This window comes from Lissotriton vulgaris, chromosome 3_1 (genome assembly GCF_964263255.1).
Source record: "Lissotriton vulgaris chromosome 3_1, aLisVul1.2, whole genome shotgun sequence".
NCBI lineage: Eukaryota > Metazoa > Chordata > Amphibia > Caudata > Salamandridae > Lissotriton > Lissotriton vulgaris.
In genome coordinates, this window is record NC_141689.1 from 1186001611 (window position 1) to 1186024088 (window position 22478).

Sequence of the window (22478 nt, forward strand, 5' to 3'; positions counted from 1 at the left end):
GCGTAGCATACCTGCCAACTCACACTGTGCCAGCACCGTGTGGCACACGATGTCAGATCCCATCACACGGTCTCTCGATGAGGAGCTCCTATCACACGGTGGCAGGGAATACAAGCTGAAAACCACTGTAAATAGTGGCTTTCCGGCTCATTTTCAGAGGCTTTGAACTGCCGAGGTTCATTAAGGGGTGTGAAAACACCTCAGGGCATAGGCACCAGCCTCAGCAAGCTTTTTTTCGGGCGTGAATGGGGCTTAGGGGAGGGGGATCAAAAGTACCTCGGAGGTGCTTCTTGGCATGTGGCCCAGCTCCCTTTCAGGCCCTGCCCCCTCCTCACACAGTGAGATTGTTTTTAAAGTTGGGAGGTATGAGGTAGTGTGAAACCAATGAAAATCAGAGTGGGTATAAAGGGGCAAACCCCCCGTATGAATCCGCTTAAAGACAGTTCAGCTAAATTGACGCTAAGTAGCATAACCTAGCTTTACATAGAATTTTAACACCGAAAGACAACAAATGCAACCAGCAAGCAATTGCTTGCTATTTCCACATATAATACATGTAAAGTTAGCAAAATTGCACACGTCATGATTTTCCTTAGACCGATCTTTACTAAAGGTGTTCTTGACTGTTTATTGTTCATCTTATTACTAAAGTCATACTCCTACCAATCAATGTCCTTACTGTACTTGCAGGTCTTAGTATCCAGTAAATTTATTTTTCCTGCAGCCTTTCCCAAAACGTACTTTATTCTGTAAATAAAAGACATTTCCGGAGTAAGTAATCATGGGGTAGTTAGATTACGACTTTCTAAAGAAGATTGCTGATAATAATGGGACGGTCATTTATGTGTGCGTCTTCCTATCACAGTCCTTTGAATAAAAGATGTAGTTCAATGAGTAATTAAAAAGTGGACTTGTGATGGCTAATATGAAATATATTTTGGTCACTAGAACCCACGAGGACCTATGACAAAAACCAATGGGCATATTTACAAGGGGATTGCACCACCGGAACACCACTTTTCTCAATATTCCGGTGATGCAATGCACCGTATTTACAAAGTGGCATTAAGACACTTTGCATGGCTTAATAACACTTTGAAAATATGGTACCCTGTCACACCGGTATCTGCGTGAAAGGAGCGTGCAATAAGTGTTGCTGTGCATGTTCCACTGCAACACCCATTGCTTTTTGACGCTGCCCCAGATTTACAAGGATGTGTACATCTGAGGTAGCTCCAAAAACGAATGCCATGCAAAAGCAGGTATTAGATTGGGGCAACGAGGAAAAATACTTTTATTTTTCCTTGCATTCTGCAGCACACCTAGAACAAGCAAAATGCCATTAATGATTGCTTTTGTGCAGGCAGGTGTCCCTTCTTGCACAAAAAGAATAATTAAATAATGGCGATTTGCTACTTCTATGTTTGCTGCAGAATGCAGTACACAAAAAAAGTTGTAAATCGCCACTCTTGATTGTTTATGTGCAGGAAGGGACAACTTCCTGCATATGAACAATCATCCTTGCAACGCATGCTTCCTTATACCATGGCACAACGGTGTCTGTGTTTGTGCTAAGCATCTAGTTTTAGAGCAAGCACAAGGGAAACATAGGGGTGTGCCAGATTTTTTGTAAATACAGTGCATCCCTGCGTCTTTGAAATACCGCAGCGCAGTGCTGCAAAATTTGCTGCAACTCCGTGCTGCACCATTTCCTTGTACACTTGCCCCTAAATTCCTCAGCAAGTGCCATCAAAATAGCCTTAAATGGGAAATCTAATACAATTGTGGATTAAGAATTGAATTTAGAAATCATTAACGCCTTAACCGCGGCTTTTTATTCGCCGCGGTGCGGGTGTTCTAAAGTGTTGGCGGGGCTGCGTCGGCCATTGGCCGACGGCAGAACTGGGAGTGAGTGCATCCGTCAGCCAATGGCCGACGGGAGCACAGAAGGGGTTAATATAGACTTGATAATATATTAGAAACATCTGGGAACAGGATGTTGTTGGGGTACAATTGCTCCACATACTGGCAATTATTTACATTTTGAGTGTGGAAAAATAGGTCTGTTTTTCCTTTACGAGACAGTTAAGCGGTTGATTTAGTCCTTGGTGGTCTTTACTCTGCCTTCGAGGTGGCAAAGAATGGACATAAGACCGCTGACTTTTGAGTTCACAGCCAGCCCGGCAGTGATCTCTGTACATTCACACCATGGAAGCATGCCAGACCCTGTGATGGTACTGAAAGTGTGGTGCATGGCCTCAGCCTTTAAGGTAGCCACACTCCAAACCTTTTGTTTTTTAGAAACAAGCTTCCAAAGTGAGAGTTTGTTATTGAAAGCAAAAAAAAACCGAATGAACTGAACAAATTCTGCAGGCTTTTCAGTTAGTAAAATAAATGTAACAGTTTACTCGTGAGAAATCTTAATTTATTTTTCTAATATGCAGTAACTCAAGAGCTTGATGTTTTCTTTCATCACATTTCCAAAGGTTATACAGCCCGCTGCTTTCGTCTGCCTTGCTCTGATCTTTTCTATGGTAGTCCCACCTTTTGTGGAATACCCGAGCCTTGAGTTGCAACCCTGGATGTACGGATCACAGCGTGTTTTCTACAGGTGAGTTATTCATGCAGTATTTGAGAGTTCTCAGTGGTTGTTTTAAGATTTACCAAGCATATTTTTTACAGTGCAGAATCGTTGCACTCATTTGTGCACTAAATATGCAAAGTATGAAACAAACTCATTCCTTCTGCAATCTAATTATACCTGAAATTACTGCAAGCCGAAATACTAATTCTCACATTTGCTTATTCCAGTGAGCAGTATGTATTAGAATTCCAACTCGTGGTTTTAGGCAGACTAACTAACTCCATGGGCAAAGGTGTCTAGCAAGCAGCAATTTTGGAGCTCTGGTTGGAGTTCTTGATTGGTTGTAGCAATCAGATGACCTATACAGTGAGTGAATATGGCTCACCCAAAGGGGTACAATCTTAAATGATGATCTTAACATGATGAGTGCCTTGGTGCGTATATTCTTGATTCAGAAAAGGATATTTGTAAAGCAGGCCGATACAGCATTAACCACAGCACTAAAAAGAAAATGAATTACACAGTATTAGGATTGTTTTAAGCAGTTCATGTGGTGTCACTGCAATAGAAAGCTACTTATCTAAATACCTAAGTGCTCAAATCACCTGGAATTCCTAATAGCAATCAAACATGGCTGCTTCTCCCATCTTGTATAAATCACACCTCACCGCCACAGGTGAACCATTAACATTGCGTCAGATATGGTTCAATGGCCACACTAATGCCTAATACCACTTGAAGTAGAGTAATTGTGATTACAAAAAAGCAAAAGCTCAAAACACTCAAAGAGAAGTATTACAATAGCCCTACCCTATCACACTAAGACACAACTGACCAACGGACATGCCTATCCACAGTCCAAAGTCCAGAGAGACAGTACTGGAACACAAACTTCTGGCACTCACTCACAACACCAAATGTATCCTACATGTACACTCTACCAACCAATGATACAAGTCTGGCTTGTGGCAAACCACACAAGGACTGCATAGCACTTCAAGGTCGCACCACTGCTGGCACCCTGCTAAGTAAACGCTAAATTAAAAATACATACAACATAAAACTGATATGATTATCACGTTTTTTCTCTTCTGTGTATCTCTATTAAGTTGTGCATTTTATGCATTATAATGGTAAAGAGAGTGATTAATATAGAATGCATATATATTTAATGTCTCTTTTCTTTGCATCGTGAAATCTGCTCGAATATACTCATGAAAGTTGATGAAAAAACATTAAAGTTTCTCAGTTGTTATTATCGTTCAAGGGACTCATAATCATCATATTCAGAACAATTCAATAACTAAGTAAGGCTATGTAAGCCAAGCACAGGGTGTGAATGGTTAGAGAGGAACTTAATGGCAGGCGACACATATCATTCAGGACATGCAGAATAGCATCACCCACTTTTGCTGAACGATACTTGTGTTATATAGCATTTTAGGATCCGAGCGATATTTACAGTTTCATGTCCTTATATAGGTACAATTCACATTTCCCTTATATAGGCATAGAAATCATAACCATATTCAGACATAACCCATGCAGACCAAATACAGGCATGACTACTTTCACTCGTTCCAAAAACCCAAAACGATTTCTTGAAAAACTCGGCTTCAGCAGTCAGGGACATCCCCTTGCTTGAATATTGATTTGTCCAAGAACTCATGGAGTTTTCAAAGAACTACCATTCCCTTGGGATTCTTTGATGACATTATTATGCCTGACTTTACGTCAAACTATGCACCTTCAAGGTATAAATATGCCTACACTTGCCCTAGCAAAGACGCGGTGGATCGGAGCAGCTCGACTATCTACTTGCCCAACGCAGTTTGCTACAGCAAGTGCCGAAGGAAGCCGACCCTCCAGCTGACGCACTGATCAAGAGGCTGCATTTCTCCCGGTGAGAATCCAGCTCGAGTGTTTCCAAGCTCCTCTCGCAGGGTGTTGGGAAATCGAGTTCCGAGACAGAGTTACCAGACCTCCTTCATTCTAAAACCAAGGTACTGAGCTGATTAGACCCTAAGAGAAATCTTGGTTAGATTCTTGGCAAAGAAAAACTAAACCTATTCTACACCACACTTACGTCTTCCCTCGTACTACACTTAGGTTAGGTACATTTGGGTAGGCATAATTTAGAAGCACCAGTTGAGTACTTTTTAACCTTTGTTATTTATGTATGCATTTATCTATGGTTTCGAAACCATACAATGCTTTTACGGTATTATTTTAAATTCTCTTCTTACTGTACGCATTATACTTTGCAACCAGTATTACGATTGTAGCAGTTCACTTTACTTGCAAGAGAAAGAAGATTGTTCAATAAATCTTTTTATTGAAAACGCCCGTCTCTCTATTTCTCTACACCTCTGATGAAACGAAGCATGCGTGATTGACTGAGTAAAATATCTATCTATTGTTTTCATGACTCTGAAGATATGTTTATTCTTGGGGAAACAAAGTTGTGATATTTATGCGGTTTTTCAGAAACTAATCCCTTCTTGTGAATTCGAGAAAGTTTCTAGTGACATCTGAGCCAGCTGGGACTCACAATTAAGTCTAATATATTTGATAGAGACCTAGTAGACCCAAGTCCTACGTCTAAACTATAGGATATATTATTCCAATGCGCGGAGCTTTTTGGGAATATAGGAACTACACTACAATGGAGGCATTCTGTCTTCACTTGCACAGCTTATCTGCCCATCTGCGGGGGCAGGCAAGAATTGCAGACCTTGGTATTATACTGAGCATGAAGCCTTACTATTCAAACAGTAATGCAAGTGTGAACGATCTTTGAAACTCAAATTAGGTTTTTGTTGTGTAGTTGAGACTAGCTTAGTAAGTAAAGAAATAGAGTGGCATTATAAAGTTACACAGCCAATATGTCTGTGCTTTTTATGCCTTTCACGCTATTGGTAAACATGGCAGCTATGTATAATTCTGTACATTTTACTTGTAGTTCAAACTCATATTGTGTGCACTAGGATAGTATTTTAAACCAACTCTTTAAAATGTATCCATTATTTTCCTACCCGTTTGTCTTCTGATGGACACCATAGAACTGCGATGTAAGTGTTGGAGGGGAATGCAATGAAGGCTGCTTTAGAAAATAGACATATAATACTAAGCTCCATGTGTGGCGTAGACATTGGCGGGTACCAAGGCTGAGGAGGAAGCTACAAAAGGCAGATTTTTGAGGTACTTTAGGACTCCTAAATGCCTTCTGTGAATACCGAAAGTCTTAAAATTAGGATTTTTCTCAACTTTACTACAACTAAACTGAGAAAAATCCTAATTTTAAGACTTTTGGCATTTAGGAGTCCTAAAGTTAGGATTCCTAACTTTACTACTACTAAATAGAGAATAATCCTAATTTTAAGACTTTCGGTATTCACAGAAGGCATTTAGGAGTCCGAAAGTTAGGAGTCCTAACTTTACTACTCCTCAACTGAGAAAAAACCTAACTTTAGGTCTTTCGGTATTCACAGAAGGCATTTAGGAGTCCTAAAGTTAGGACTCCTATCTTCTGTGAATACCAAAATGAGTAAGTGTCTTCTGTGAATACCAAAATGAGTAAGTGCCTTCTGTGAATACCAAAATGGTAGTAAGTTTAGGATTTTGTCTTAAGTTAGTTCTGTGAATCCGGCCCTATGTGAGCTGCTTTGTGAAGCATACATAGAAACAGCAAACCACCATGAATGATTGTTTATGTGCAGGAAAGTGTCCCTTCCTGCACATAAACAATCATGAAAAAAGTACGATTTGCAACTTCTATCTGTGCTGCACAATGTAACACACATAGAAGTTTCAGATAGCCATTTGTGATTGTTTATGTGCAGGAAGGGACACCTTCTTGCACATAAACAACCATTCCCTCAACGCAGGTACCCTTGCACTATGGTTTAAGGGTGCCTGTGTTGGTGCTAGGCAGCTTAATTAGACCCAGCGGTAGGGAAAATGCAGGGATGTTCCATATCTTTGTATATGCGGCTCATCACTGTGTTTTCTGAATGGCAGAGTGTGGCGTTAGCATTTTGCGCCATTTAGTTGTAACAATGCTCCTATACGTATTTAGAGTTATTGATCGATGTTTGTCAGAATGTCTTATTCTGGAGCAAGTGTTAATGGCTGCCAGAGCTGGAGAGTGTGCTGATAGAAAAGCTGCTGACATAGAGGCTCGAGGTGACCAGAGGAATCTGTCATGAGTGTGAAAAGTAAGCCAAAGACTGAAGAACACAATGTGATGTCTACCCATAAAACAAAGTTTTGTTTTAGATGTGGATGTTCATTTCCACATAAAGGTAAATGTCTCACTCTTGGACACGTATGTAAAGGCTGTGGGACAGAGAACCATTTTGTGATGGTTTGCAAACTGAAGGAAAAAGAAAGGGTATCACAGCGTGAAGACAAAATGGCCACCAGATCATTCCAGAAGCAATGTTTGACAAACACCCACAAGGCCAACCGTGACATTGGTTTAGACAAATTGATCCTGAACAAAGTTGATTGTCATATAAATCATCATCAAACAGTTCTTCTGAATCAGTATCAAGTGAAAGTCATGATAATGATTGTGCCATGTCGATGTTTATCTGGGAAAAGCATGCTCATATTGGTTTGGCTGTTTGTGAATAAAAATGGCAGTCAAAGAAAGACGACATGCCAAAGCACCAAAGCCATTCAAACATTGCCCGAAGATTACACTGAAAATAAATTGTTGTTTAATACCTTTCATTAACAACATTATGTCTGAGGAAAAATAAAATGAACAATCTCCATTGCTGCAATGTATGCCATCAAAAACCAAAGTGTACACACGGTCTGCATCGACGCCCTTAACAATTCAAGGTTCATTTGAAACAACAATAAAACACAAGAAAATGAAAATGCAAGCACCAATCCAAATGTTTGAAGTCACAGCATCAAGAGTCAAGTGCATGTCTACTGCTGATATGGTCTTGATTTCTGTGATTTACAACATAAATGCTGATGATGAACTAGAAAGTCAGTTCCATTTGTTGGTTTAGGAAATCTTAAGACGATGAAAGTAAAGTTGCATATTAATGAGGACATCTGTCCTGTTGCTCAGAGATATAGATGAATGCCTTTTCAATGGAAGAAACTGTTCAAAAAGAACTTAAAGCAAGTATGATAGTATTGAGTGTTCTGCTGGTCCAAATCCATGGGTTTCTCCCATAGTAGTAATTCCTAAAAAGGACAGTGAAGGAGCTGTAAGCATATGCATTGGCATGCATCAGGCAAACAAGGTAATTGAACGAGAACGACATTGAGGTCTGCAACTTGCTGACATAATAACACAATTAAATGGAGCAAAAGTCTTCTTTTGCCTTGATTTAAATAAAGGTTATCATCAGTTAGAACTTGAAGAAGATTGCAGGTATATTACAACCTTTTCTACACATTTTGGTCTGTTTCGGCACAAAAGACTACATTTTGGTTAGTCAACCACTGCAGAACTGTTTCAGTACATCCTTTGACATATTATTCAGCCTGTCATGAATGCGTTCTATAACAGAGATGACATATTGGTTTTTGGAACTACATAAAAAGAACACAATAACACTCTTACATAAGTATGTCATTTACTTGATGAAGCAGGTTTGACTTGAATGCAGACAAATGTGAGTTCCATAAGACAGAGCTAAAATTATTTCACAATATCTTTTCTGATGGGATTATGACACCAGATCCTCCTAAAGTACAAGCACTGTCAAATGCTGATTCCTCACAAGATGTTTCTATGGTGCTTTCATTTCTTGGCATGGCAAATTACTATTCCAGATACATACAATACTTTGCGACTGTCAGTGCGCCTTTGGGAGACTTGATGAAAAAGAATGTTTCATTTAATTACACAGTCTTTGAAAGAAGTAAACAAGCCATTGAGAATGCTACTTAAATAGCACACTCCAATCGGAAACTTCACATAGAATTAGTTGCTGACGCTGGTCCATTAGGGTTAGGCACTGTCCTTGCACAGCACGGCTGGTACTCAAATGCTAGGAGTCACATTGTGGCAATTGCAAGTAGAAGTTTGTCCCAAATAGAACATGTTTACTCACAACCAAAAAAGGAAAAGTTTAGACTTGATATGAGCTTGTGAACATTTCCATTAATTCCTGTATCGAAAACCTTTTACGATGTTAACTGATCATCAAGCCGTGTTGTTAGATCTGGGGGTCTTTAGTTGGCAATGGTATTCACCTTTGTCCAAATAGGGACCCTTGCTTCTAAGTCAGGATAAAGAGATTACACTACTGGATAACCCTTGCTCGCCCCCTTGGTAGCTTGGCACGAGCAGACAGGCTTATATCAGAGGCAGTGTGTTAAGCATTTGTGAACATACACTGTAATACAGTGAAAACACTACAGATGGACACCGCACAGATTTTATAAAAATAAGTATTCTTTATATAGACTTAACACAAGACCACAAATGACAAATGGTGAGAAATGCGACACAGTTCTCGCAAAAGTACCTAGATGTGTAGCGCAAAAAAAACAAAAGGCTCGCAGAGGGAGATGTGTCATTTCCGTGCTCCAGGGGAGATGATGCATTGCGTCTCAATGCTTGCGCAGAGTAGGGGATGTGTTGTGATCCTTACCGGTGTGGGGATGATGCTTAGGTTTTCGGCCTGCGGCCCGGTTGCGATGCGCAAGATGGCGCGTCGATGCAATGTGACAATCCTGGTGTGATGCGATAAGATGGCGCCCATGATGTGACGATGCAATGACGATGCATTCACGCCCTAGCAGCCTTGCGACAACTCTATACTTTGGAGCCGTGACAGGCTCTGCAACACGCTTCTCCGGCGATGCGATGGCGGCCCTCTCAATGGTGTCATGCTTCTCCGGTGATGGGACAGCAGACAGCTTCGACGAAGACAAGCTTCCTGGGGGATGCAGCAGTGGCACGCTTCTCCGGCGATGCAACGACTACAGCTGCGGCGGCGAGACGCTTCTTTTCGTTGCGTCGCGCTTCCAGCTCCCAGTGACTCGCAAATGTCTGTAGATAAAATTCCCAGCTAGGAAATTCAGAGGTAAGCTGGAGGTAAAGTCTTTTGTCTCTGAGACTTCAGCATGAGGCAAGCACAAGTTCTAGACCTTAGAGTCAAATTCTGCAAGATGATGAAAATTCTTTAAAAGTTCCTTCTCCTTTCCTTGGCAATGAAGAAACCACTGCAGGCCAACCCAACAACAGCACACTGGCAGAGAGGCAGTCCAAACTCCTGCAGCTTCCTTGGTTCTTCTCCTTGGCAAAAGGTTCATCTTGTTCCCAGAACTGATCTAAAGTTCTTGGATCTGGGTCCCAATATTAATACTGCTTTTCTCTTTGTTCTCTGAAGGCAGAGGGGCCTTTGCCCAGTCCAAACCAGTTCTGGAGCACTCTGTTTACATGACTCCTTCTCTCCTTTCAAAGTGCAGGGCAGAAACATCAGACGCCCCACAGGAGGTAGAGCCAGCATTGTGGAGGGAAAGCACAGCCCTGGAGCAATTTGTTGACATGATTCATTCTTTTCTTTCACAGTGTAGGGCAGAGACATCAGCTGCACTCCAAGGGGTGGAGTCAGCATTGTGGAGGGAAGACCCAGCCCTATTCAGGTCCCAGGTGCAACTCCCCCCTCCCATCTAGATGCAGATCTCCCTATTAACCACTGGGCTGACCCATTCTGTCTCCTGGATTCCCCCAGCTCTGTCACTGAAACTCCAGACAAGGAATACACAACCTAGTAGAGGCAGGCTGGGATAGTTAGACAAGAAAATACCTACTTTCTAAAAGTGGTATTTTCAAACACAGAATGTTAAAACCAACTTCACTAAAAGATGTATTTTATCATTCTGAGTTCAGGCATACTAAACTCGAGTTTCTACCATGTTCCCTGAGTCAGTTAGGATTATAAGATGTAATATTCTAACTGCCCATTCTGGCCTATGGAGAACAGGTAGCCTTCGAATAGTGAAAACGTAAAATGGCTGTAATTCACTATTAGGACATGCTACACACACCAGAGCATATCCTACCTTATACGTCCAATGCACCCTGCCCTTGGGCCTACCTTAGAGGTGTCTGATATGCAGAAAAGGGAAAGTTTAGGGACAGGCAAGTGGGTGCACACAGGCCTTGCAATGGCAGGCCTGAGACACACTTTACAATCTGCTTCTGTGGGTGGCACAACCAGTGCTGCAAGCCCACCTGCAGCATTTTGATTTACAAGCCCTGGGCACACATGGTGCATTGTACTAGGGTCGGACAAGTAAATCAAATAACCCAATCATGGAGTCACTAATCAATACATCGATTTAACATAGGGAGCACTTGAACTGTGGCACTGAATAGCAGTGGCACAGTGCCCAAAGCATATAATCAGCAAAAACATATCAGAAACAGAGGAAGCAATCCGACAAAATGGAAGGGAGACTCACGCCAGTAATGCCAGTTCTAACTTTTATTCGCTATATTTGGCATTCCAGATGCCAACTGCCTCCTAACATTGAACAATGGGAACTACAGTTACAACAAACGTTTTATTATACCATTATGCATCATCCAGGGATCCAACTGCCTTTCTATAAAAACTACTCACCACACCTTGAAGTTTTTAGTCAATTCGATAATGGACAACACTTGCAGATGATTATAAATGAATGCTCACGATTTCTATTAACTACAGATCTTTCATCCACTACTTAAGAATGAGTCATTGAAAGACTAGATGGCATCTTTGCAACATGGGATGTTCTACCCATGGTGAAGTCTGAAAATGGCTCATCTTTCAATAGTCAAGAGTTTAAAGATTTCTTGGAGTACTCGAATATAAAGCAACAGCAGAGCGCACTTTGGTGACTGCAGGTCAACAAAATTGTTGAGCTTTTTATGAGTGCACCAAAGAAAGCAGCACAGCGTGCTACTCTTGAGGAGCTCGATTTGAAAACTGTGTTGAATTCTAACTTGAGAGCTTATAGTTCAACACTCCACTCAACCACAAGTGAAAGGCCTGCAACATTGATATTTGGGATAGCATTGCGCACTAACTTACCTCAGTGGGTAAATCAGAGAAGAAAAATTAGAAAGCAACTCATGAGAAGGACTTGGTGAACAAATAAAAGATGAAAACATATGCTGACCAAAGACGACATGCGAGGAGCATCGTCTTTAAGATAGGAGATTGAGTGTTCTCATGACACGTTTTGAGAAGAAAATCTGATGTTTCATTTGATGGAGAAATGTTTTAAGTGGTGTTTACCAAGGGACACATTGTGACTGCCCGGAGCCCTGGGAAGTCTATTACCAGAGACTCTTTCTCATTTTAGTCACTTAACTATTTGTTAATCAGTGACTGCTGTTGCCTCTACACTGTTGACACAGATACTGGAGATTGGTGTTGAGAGTTCCTAGTTTCCAAGAACAAGATTAGGTCAAACAATTAAAGCACAAATAAAAATATGTATTGGAAAGATTTAATTGTATATATTTCTATCTATATTTAAACTTTGTAAATCAACTGTACATTTTTTTAACAGCGGGGAAGATGTAGGGCCTGACTGCTGAACAAGTGGTGGCGGACCATGGACCCCCAGACTGTCGGTCCACCAGCAGTATCACGAATACCTCAGTGGAACTGCTGTAGGACCTGCCGCTACCACTGGGGATCATGGATCCTGCAGCTGTGGCATGGAGGCCATAGGCCCTAATATGCTGGCGGTAGTGCTGCAGCTCTGCCAAGCATATTCAGAGTTTCCTCACCACCATGAAAACTGTGGTGGTGGGGAAACAAACCTTTGCCTCAGGGCCATGAGTTGCCTGCAGGGGGCACATGTTGTGCTCCCCTGTGTGCAATCATCCCCTTTCCTGCACGGCATGGACTTTACAGTCCATGCCATACAGGAAAGGCTTTGGCGTACCCATTGTGGTGCTTTTATTTATAGGCACTGCATAGGACTGCCCGCCAGACTATGAGATAACGCGTAATCTGGCAGGTGGCCGGCGGTCACGTTTGGCAGCCTTTGGGTGGGGCGCTGCTGTGACTGCTCACTCCAAGACCGTTCCAAGACCACCAAACTTGTAATCAGGCCTGTGGTGTCTTGTGAGTTAGAAATTATGGAACCCTTTGGCTATGGACTCTGTAGAACTGTGACATAAGTGGTAGAGCAGAATGCAATGAAGAGTGGTTTAGAATGTTGAGTTTGCAGTTACACACAGATTAATAAATAATAAATACATGTAATACTAAGCTCCGTTTGTGGAGTAATTATTGGTGGGTGTCCAGGCTGGGGAGGATGCCACTCTACTGTTGGTTTGTATGCATTTTCTTAATGAAAGAAGGCTGTGATTCTACTCACCATTTATGTGATTGCTTATGGGACTGGTTGCTACTCGAAGGCATCTCATTCAAATATTGCTTGGTGGATTGTGGGGTGGTTGCACTCCAATTGACTTTATGTCTCGGCTGGCACAAGTCCTTAGTGCCAGGGGCTCTAGAAATCTGAATTCTGGGCTGTTCTGAAAGAAAGAACCTGAAAATGTATCACAGCGGCCCATTAAATACTAAAATAGCACAATTGTTCTTGAGCAGTTCATTAGAGTTAGCAACATTCTGGAGAACAACTAGTTTAGGATGCAGCTATTGACTAAGAGGCATATTCTCAATAATTTATCTCCGAATTAACGGCAGTTCATCGCAGCCAAAGTCGCGATAAAACTATCACCCCATTCACAAGCTGGTGATAACAGCACATATCATGTTTACCAGCGATAGCAGGCGCAAAAAAACATTGCCACAGATGACCCCGACAACTATCGCTAATGAGATGCAGAGTAGGCGTTCCTGTGCCAAAAGCTGCAACAACACCACTCTGCAACATTCTCAGCGACTAGCCAGATCGGCGAAAAGAACACAAAACAGGCAATAAGGCACGTTAGCAGCAGGAAATTAACACCTGCTTTGACCTGATGTGAAGTCAAACGACAGCTTTCACCAGAGAAGGGAGCCCAGCCCAGACCCACACCTGAAGGGCAACAGATGCCATGGAGCCACTGATCATGCAGCTCGGAGCCCCAAAAGGGCCACAACACCCACCGCCACCACCCCCAGGACCCCTCATTCCGCCGGACCCCCACCACACCCCTCCAGACCAACACTGAGGAAGTGCAGACAAAGACAGCAACCTTCAGAAAATGCACCAACCTCAGAGACCCAACACCAGAGAATGTCATTGCCCTATACAGGCTCAAAAGGACAACCATCCCCTGCATCCTGACCACCATTGCCCACATGCTGACGGTACCAACACCAGACAACCCACATCCCACATCAGACAAAGCTGTTGGCCGTGCTGCACTTTTTGGCCTCTGGTACCCTCCAACCAACAACCGCCAGAGTCGAAAGAGTCTCACAACCAGACCAATCCAAGTTCCTCACAACGTTGTGGATGACATCATCTGCCTGAGACCCTGCTCAGCACTCCAGGTGCCACTAACTCAGTGCACCGCAACCCATGGACCATTACTGATTGAGTTTTGTTGTGTGGAGAGGTTACGCAGCAATGTCACCTCAGGCAGTGTGGGAGACCTGGGACGATGATGAGGAACATGATGCAGGTGTAACACACCCCATTGTAGCTGCATCAGGAATTTCCCGAAGGGATACAATCCTAGACAATTTCTTCACATGAGCGAGCTCAGCTCTAGTGCCCCAACCTCAGTGGACTGCAACTCACGGGCACTTCTGTTTGCGTATTGGGTGACCTCTGTACTTGCTCCGGCTACCTCCATGATGATCTACAGTTGTCTCTGTTGTGCAGGTGTTTTCAGTTTCCATTTTAATAGTGTTCACTGTTCAAGTTATTTTCAGCACCAACCACTCCGTGAGGGCTGGCTTACACTCACCCCACACACATCCAGCACAGGAGACACCTTACATGTAGCCCTGCCAATAAAGGGGCTGGTTGCAAGTGCCCGTAGCCAGTTTAAAAAACTATCTGCGTCCTTCCTTGTGGTCATAATGTATGCATGAGGGCCTCGGGCCCTACAACATTACATTGTGCTGTGTACAGCGGAAGCAAACATATCAACGCAGACAGCGGGTTAGACCTTGGACATGTAGCTTTGTCGTCACCCACTCAATATGTAAGAAGAGTGGACTGGGCCGTCGTATATGAATGATAATTGCATGCCGCTAGGCTTGGTTCAGTACAGGAAATCACACAACTTTCATCAGCTGCGCTGGCCCGCCCTGCAGGGTCTGAGGCTCACTGATCGGAGCACTTTCTGTGGTATTAATTTTGCTTTGAGCCCGGCCTGCCTTGCAAACTAAGGGGCAGATTTATGTTAACTGGCGCATCCCCAGGGATGCGCCAGTTAACATGCGCCACAGTGCGCCACATCTCCGCCAGCCATAGTGCGCCGCATTTATAATGCGGCACACCATGGTGCAAAAACGGCACAGATGCGTGACACATCTGTGCCGGAAATGTGGCGCTTTGCTGGAGTTGCGTCGCAAGCGCGACGCAGCTCCAGCAAGGCTCGGGGGTGCCCCATTCTAACAATGCTGCGTCAAGACCTACGCCTGCTTCAAGCAGGCGCAGGCTTTTGACGCAGCATTGGCTTAAAAGTGACTGAGTGAAATCTCATAGATTTCACTCAGCCACCTTTGCGAGGCGCACCTGCCCTGTAACGCCCACCCTGCGCCGGAACGCCCACAAGCGGCGCAGGGCTTTACAACGTGACGCATCTGCCTAGATGCGTCACGTTGTAAATCATTCGTAGGGATGCGCCACCTTTACGCCGCCTTGCGTGACGCAACAGCGGCGTAAACGTGGCGCAAGGGCCTCATAAATCTGCCCCTGAGTGTTAAAAGACGGAAAAACAACCAAGATGAAAAACGAAGGTGAGCAGGCAAGGGTTGTGAGATGGATTTTCCACTTGCTGATGAAAGTTGTGTGATTTGCTTAGCAGGAGTAGCCATGGACAATTTACAGGCTTCAAGGAACTATGCGTCTACAAACAATCTTCTTTTTTAAACATGGAGTAGCAACTGTGCAAGGAGTGTTAATAAAGTTTTGCCATGCTACGTTTAAGGAAAGTAGAAAAAAACGAACTCACGTGTTTGTAGTTCATTCTGCAAAAAGACATAAAGGCAGTGGTGAATATCACGCAGTGAGTCACAAGCAGAAACTTTTCCACCCGTGATCAAGCCTTGAAAGAGGAGAAACGCGTTGGGTGTATATGACCTGTTGGGCTTCGTGTATGAAATAAAAACATTTTACCAATTACATTTGGTGTTGGCGCGCCTCTCTGAAAAGAAGGGAAGCATGTTGTGGATATAAATGCAGATGGCTCCGGTGCCGCTGCGCTGACCCGTCCTGCAGGGTCTGAGGCTCACTGATCGGAGCACTTCCTGTGGTATTAATTTTGCTGTGAGCCCGGCCCACCTTGCAAACCAAGTGTTAAAAGACGGAAAAACAACCAAGATGAAAAACGAAGGTGAGCAGGCAAGGGTTGTGAGATGGATTTTCCACTTGCTGATGAAAGTTGTGTGATTTGCTTAGCACGAGTAGCTATGGACAATTAACAGGCTTCAAGGAACTATGCATCTACAAACAATCTTCTTTTTTAAACATGGAGTAGCAACTGTGCAAGGAGTGTTAATAAAGTTTTGCCATGCTACGTTTAAGGAAAGGAGAAAAAAACGAACTCACCTGTTTGTAGTTCATTCTGAAAAAAGACATAAAGGCAGTGGTGAATATCACGCAGTGAGTCACAAGCAGAAACTTTTCCACCCGTGATCAAGCCTTGAAAGAGGAGAAACGCGTTGGGTGTATATGACCTGTTGGGCTTCAAGTATGAAATAAAAGTATTTTATATATATATATATGAATGATAATTCCTCCTCGCGGAGAAGGAAGCAGAAGCCCAGAGGGGAAATGGTTGGAGAGGCTTTATTAAAACAGAACAGTCTGGTGGCGGCGGATGCATTTCGGCGCATTGCCTTCTTCAGCGCTCAACACCTGACAGAAATGTCCCTGTAAGTACCCCTGCTGTTTTGTATGGATGGTGTTCGTCCGCTCCTCCCCCAAGCTGTGCTGCTCACCTGTTGTATTGAGTTTGAACATCACCGCACCACAACTCCCAAAATGCTGCATGTTCAAGCAGAATGGGCTGATGTAATGGGGGAGAGTCCTTTGATGAAAATAAATGGAGGCGGGGAACAATAGCAGCAGGGCGCGATGTACCCATGTGTCAGTCCTGTGATCCCAAAGTCGCTTGTTGAGCCCCCTCACACTGTCGAACCCCTCGAGTGAAGCGACCAATGAGCAGGGGCCATGCCACAGAAAGAGGTAAAATACCTCAACTCCTCTGATCACCCCAAGGGAAAGGCGGGTTCTGGATGTATCCATACCTGGAAGCACAAAGTCAACTGCCGTGGAGCAAGCCAGCATTTTTCCGGACCCTATATATGGAGGTGTTTTTAATACTGCCGCACTTTGTCCACCATTAAAAGACTGTTCAACTTCCACGTGTGTGGCGTCTTCTAATGGGCAACCTGTTTTGTGGATTTATTGCGGCCTGCTTGGTTGCGGAGATACCCTGCTATTGATATGCAGATCGTGTTGCTGGGGAACCACCGAGCACCAGGAGCGGAGAAGACGGCATGGCAGGACTAAATAAGGTACAGATGTGGCGGTGTTGGTTCCCCTTCTAACCCACTTGGAGAACAATACAGGACACTGAGAAAAAAATTGGCACCCACTTGGGATTTATAATCAATTAACTACTAAGACCAGCATGCCTCGGGGCACACGCCCATAGAGGCGGGACTTATCATTAGTGAAAAGAGCTTTGGGCTACTGCAGGTTTAAATACTCACCTAATGGCCTATGAACAAAAGCACAGTGGTGCTTGAAACACGTTAGGCAATTGATGAAGACTTGTAGGTGTTTTTAATACTGCTGCACTGCTGTCCATCATTAAAAGGCTGTTCAAATTCCCTGCGTGTGGGGTCTCATTATGGGCGACCTGTTTTGTGGATATATATATAAATATATATATATATATATATATATATATATATGTATATATATATATATATATATATATATTTCCACAAAACGAGTAGAAAAACCACACGCTGGCGAGACCATGTACCAGACAAATGAGTTTATTTGTCAACCCTCGGACGCGTTTCGCCTGACCAGCAGGCTTGTTCACCAAAGTTACAATGCAAACAATCGCCATTTTAAAGTGCAAAAGTGCTGGGTCACGTGAACGGAAACAACTATTCAGGTAAGGTAATGGAAGAAAGACTTATAGTTCATTCCGTTACATAAATAAAAGAAAACAATTATCTATAGAACATTGTCAATGCACAGCAAATTTGAGAAACATTTTACCGGATCAAATGACATATTGACATGTTACTTTGTTATTGACTCCATTTCTAACAGCTTGCGGGGCGGGGATCGCTTACAGAAGTTGAGGCCCGGCGGTATTTCTTGCGCCCCCGCAAACCTCAGTCAAAGCAGGGAAATCCAGCAGCCAATGCAGGCACGCAAGGAAACGCAAACACAAACAAAAATTCTATGCAACCCAAGGCAAAAAAGAATTGGAGAAAGTACCGGCTTCTATGGAAAATACAGTTGTGAATCTGACTGACATTACACTCTCTAAAGCGGAAGAGCAACTACTTTCATTAGGTTTAACGTTTTGCCCCAGTAATAGGTTCTCTTACAATCAACCTGGCATTGATGTTTTCAAATTTATTCGCAAAATCAAGCTCATCAAATATTTTCGTCTTGCTTCTTCACGTAAGAAAGTTCCAGAAAGCATTACAGACGAAGATACTATGATTCCAATGCGAGTAAGTGATATTACTTGTCTTCAAAACCTTTATGATCTTGCCTGTGAAGATGACTCACAACCCGCCCCTACAGTCAGCCAGACTCTCAATCTAAATACACCGGCGCCGAGTCCTTTCCATCCTAAATCAACTTTTTATCCACTAATGCCTAGGGATGCGGTGGACGTTTTCAGTGACAGAGTTATTGTAGAATTAAAAGAACTTAACAAAAAGACTCCAATGGCCAGATTCATGAACCTCAATTGCGCTCGCAAAGGGCCAGATTCTCAGAATCTGGCCCTTTGCGAGCGCAATATTTGCATTTGGGATTCATCATCCCGAATGCAAAAATCGGTAATAGCGATTTCGCAAATTTGCGAGGAATTACATTTAAGGAATCTCTATTTGAGATTCCTTAAATGCAATTCATCATCCATTTTCAAATTGCGAAATCACAATTTCGGGCCGCTATTTACCGCGAGGTCAAACCTTGTGGTAAATAGCGAAAACTTAGAAAAATGCTTTTAAAAGCATTTTTCTAAGTTGCATGTTGCACACACACGTCCTTTGGACATGTTTGTGCGCAACACCAATGTAGATTTTGTTTCAAGAGTGCTACAGGGTGTCCTTTGGACACCCCTAGCACCCTTTAAATCGCTATCTTATTTGCGATTAGCAAATTGCTAATCGCAAATAAGGAATACACCCCATTCATTCCTATGGGCCTTTTGGCCCATAGGACTGAATGGGGAGTTATTCCTTATTTGCGATTAGCAATTTGCTAATCGCAAATAAGGAATGTGTAGGAATCGCATTTTTTTTGCGATTCCTACATGAATCCCGTTTTGCGGGTCTGTAATAGCGATTCCTTATGAATCGCTATTAAAGACTCGCAAAACGGGTCTTTGATGAATCAGGCTGTTAGTAACACCAAACAAACCAACTACAGCAACGGCCAATACCATCGGTTGATTAGAAAATTGCAAAGTAATCACAATGTAATTATTAAGAACTCAGATAAGGGAGGTAATACGGTTTTGTGGCCCCTTAGTGACTATGTGGTTGAGGCTGAAAGACATTTGTCTGATGTTTCTTGCTATGCTTTATCAACTCAATTTGCAATGCATAAAAGTGATGAAACCACACGCAGTAAGATCCATAGCTGGCAGAGAAGGGGCTTATTGACAAAAGAGGAATTGAAATGTTTGAATGTAGAACATCCAATTGTTCCTATTCTTTATTTCCTCCCAAAAAAAATTCATAAGTTGGTTACTCCTGTCCCTGGCCACCCTATTATTTCCGCCATAGGCAGCATGAACGAGAATATCTTGAAATATGTGGATTTTTTTCTCCAGCCACATATGAAAGATTTACCTTCTTTTTTGAAAGATACAACAGATTTTTTGATAAAAATCAAAAATGTTGACTGGTGTTCTAATTATCTTTTTTTAGTGATGGATATAGAATCTTTGTATACTTCCATTAACCATCACCATGGGATCGGGCTGTTAACTACTATCTTGACAGGCGTGATGTACTCTTTCGGGGTCACAATGAGATGCTGATTGAAATGATCAGGATTTGTCTCACCTGTAATTTCTTCAGATTTAATACCAACATCTACCAGCAGCTACGTGGAGTGGCAATGGGTTTGTGCTTCTCCACCAGTTATTCATGCTTGCATGTTGGCTGGTGGGAGGAGCACGTCCTCAATGTCACACATAGACACTGGCAGCCTTACATCGCTCACTACTGGCGTCACATCGATGATGTTTGCATAATCTGGAGGGGATCGACTGATGATGCAATAGCATTTGTCAATGAAATCAACACCAATGAACTCATTCTTAGATTTACTGCCAATATTAACACCAAGGTGGCTGAGTTCTTGGATGTACAGCTGTATATAGATGATAATGAGCTTAAGACCAGACTCCATTGTAAATCCACAGCGGCTAATTCAATCCTGCATGCCCGCAGTGCTCACCCTATCCATACGTTCAATAGTATCCCATATGGAGAGTTTATCCGGATCAGCCGGATATGTAGTGATAGAGCAACAGCTGACACTTGCTTAGCTGAATCAGTTGAGTGATTCCGGAATAGGGGTTACACCAAGAAAGTCCTGGATCAAGCCTTAAGTAAAATAAATCTACTTGATCGGGACACTTTGCTTACTCCTAAAGATCCCATTAATAACACCATTGAAGGCTCAGTCAGATTAGTCACCGCCTTTTGTGCCCAGGAAAGGACCATCCGCCGTATTATTTGTGTGGAATGGCCCATTGTCTTGACTGACAACATCTTGGGACTATTCTGCCTAGCTTACCAGCTATTACATTTAGGAGGGCACCATCTATGCGTGATGCCCTAGACAGACCTATGTCTGAGGTTCCATCCAAAAAGTCTTGGCTCAGTAAAAAGGGATTCTTTAAATGCACGTCTTGTCGTGCTGCACATTTGCGAAGAACAGCACCCACTATGTAACAGCATTTAGTGAGGTTAAAATTCCTATTCAATAACATTTATTGTGCAGGTCGGAGTTTGTTATTTACAAACTTAAGTGCACCTGCAACCTTGAATACATAGGGAGTACTAAACTCCCTGTGCACAAACGCATTCTGCAGCACATAAGGGCGCTAGTGAATTCTGACTCCAACTATCCGGTTGCAAGACATTTCAAGGCTATTCATAATAACCAACTTAAGGACCTTGAATACACTGTCTTAAGTTCTGTTCCATATCCCGGACGGGGTGGGAACCGAGAAAGATTGTTAAGACAGAAAGAATCCCACTTTATTCTATCTCTCGACACCAGAGCCCCCAATGGATTAAACTTAACTTAAGACTTATATAATTTCCCTTAAATTACATAATACATAGGTCCTTTGTGTATCTTCCTTATCAAGCTTTAAGCAATTCTAAAATGCTGTATAAGAACTATCTGCATCATATTTTTCAGATGTATGACTTCTAGCTTGAACTGTAATGGCATCTCTTTCTGTATTTGTTAGTTTCTTCATCTGTTTTTGATGCATCTATAACAATTTTGTATATAATTGCATATTGGCCCTCACTTTGTTTTTGTATATAATTTAGCTGCCACAAATTAGGAAATGTTTTGTGTTCTCTTTTCAGTTATCTCCTTAGCTGTAAACACGTAACAAAGATATATATTTTTGTGTACATATTCATTTCACTCTTTGAATCACGTAATCAAGCTTTCTATTGTACATAGCACTTTAGCACTTTAACCTGTTTAATATTGATGCCGCCTGCATTTGAATATAGATGTGAATTAGGCTTTTCTTTGGCATGAAAAATTCCTTTTGACTATATGAAAAATCTATTCTCGATTTTTTTCAAGAATTGCATTATGGATAATGAACTTATTTCTATTTTAGAATGATTAGTTTATGACACTTGTCGCCATTCTATATTTTTTAAGTTCTCTACTTTGCTATTTGACACTTGTCTTGATTTTCTTGCCAAATGTTCAACTATATTAATTTGATGGGGGTTTTTTATATTAATTAGCTTTTCTACATAAAATTGCTTATTTATCAGCGGTGTTTTCCTCGATAGTATGTCTTTTATTTCTTTCACTTTAGAGGTGTGTCTTTAAAATTCTTTTTGACCTACTTTTATGTTTACTATAAATTGGTAATGCATTCTGGGGCGCATCATGTGACCAAGCTCCCTTGTGGAGCGAAACGCGTCATGGATTGACATTGAAGTCTCTATTCTTTTCGTGTGAATACATTTTTACTCTGCTATACACTTGAATACTGCCATCGTGTCCTGATTGCTGCGGTGTTGGAGGTGACTCTTGAGGTCTTCACCTGGTTTTCTTCGCCGCGTACTGGCGAACAGGAACATTGTTTAATGTATATATATATATATATTCACCGAAAAAACCATAGGTTTCACACATGTTATAGTTAGCTGGACTTTTCACTCATACAAAACCATTGAAATTCCCCCGCTATAGTTAGTTCAGCTAACTATAACTCGCGCACCCGCAATGCACTGCT

At 42.4% G+C, this 22478-nt stretch overlaps 1 protein-coding gene across 2 annotated transcripts in view; it reads left to right on the forward strand.

The window, feature by feature from the left end:
- The window catches only part of LOC147727632 (phospholipid-transporting ATPase ABCA1-like), a 2839360-nt gene that overhangs the window by 1784753 nt on the left and 1032129 nt on the right, over positions 1–22478 (forward strand). For both annotated transcript variants that reach the window (XM_086961649.1, XM_086961650.1), the window contains exon 30: positions 2487–2611. In XM_086961649.1, the coding sequence (XP_086817775.1) occupies positions 2487–2611 (125 nt within the window). The remainder of the gene's footprint in view (positions 1–2486; positions 2612–22478) is intronic.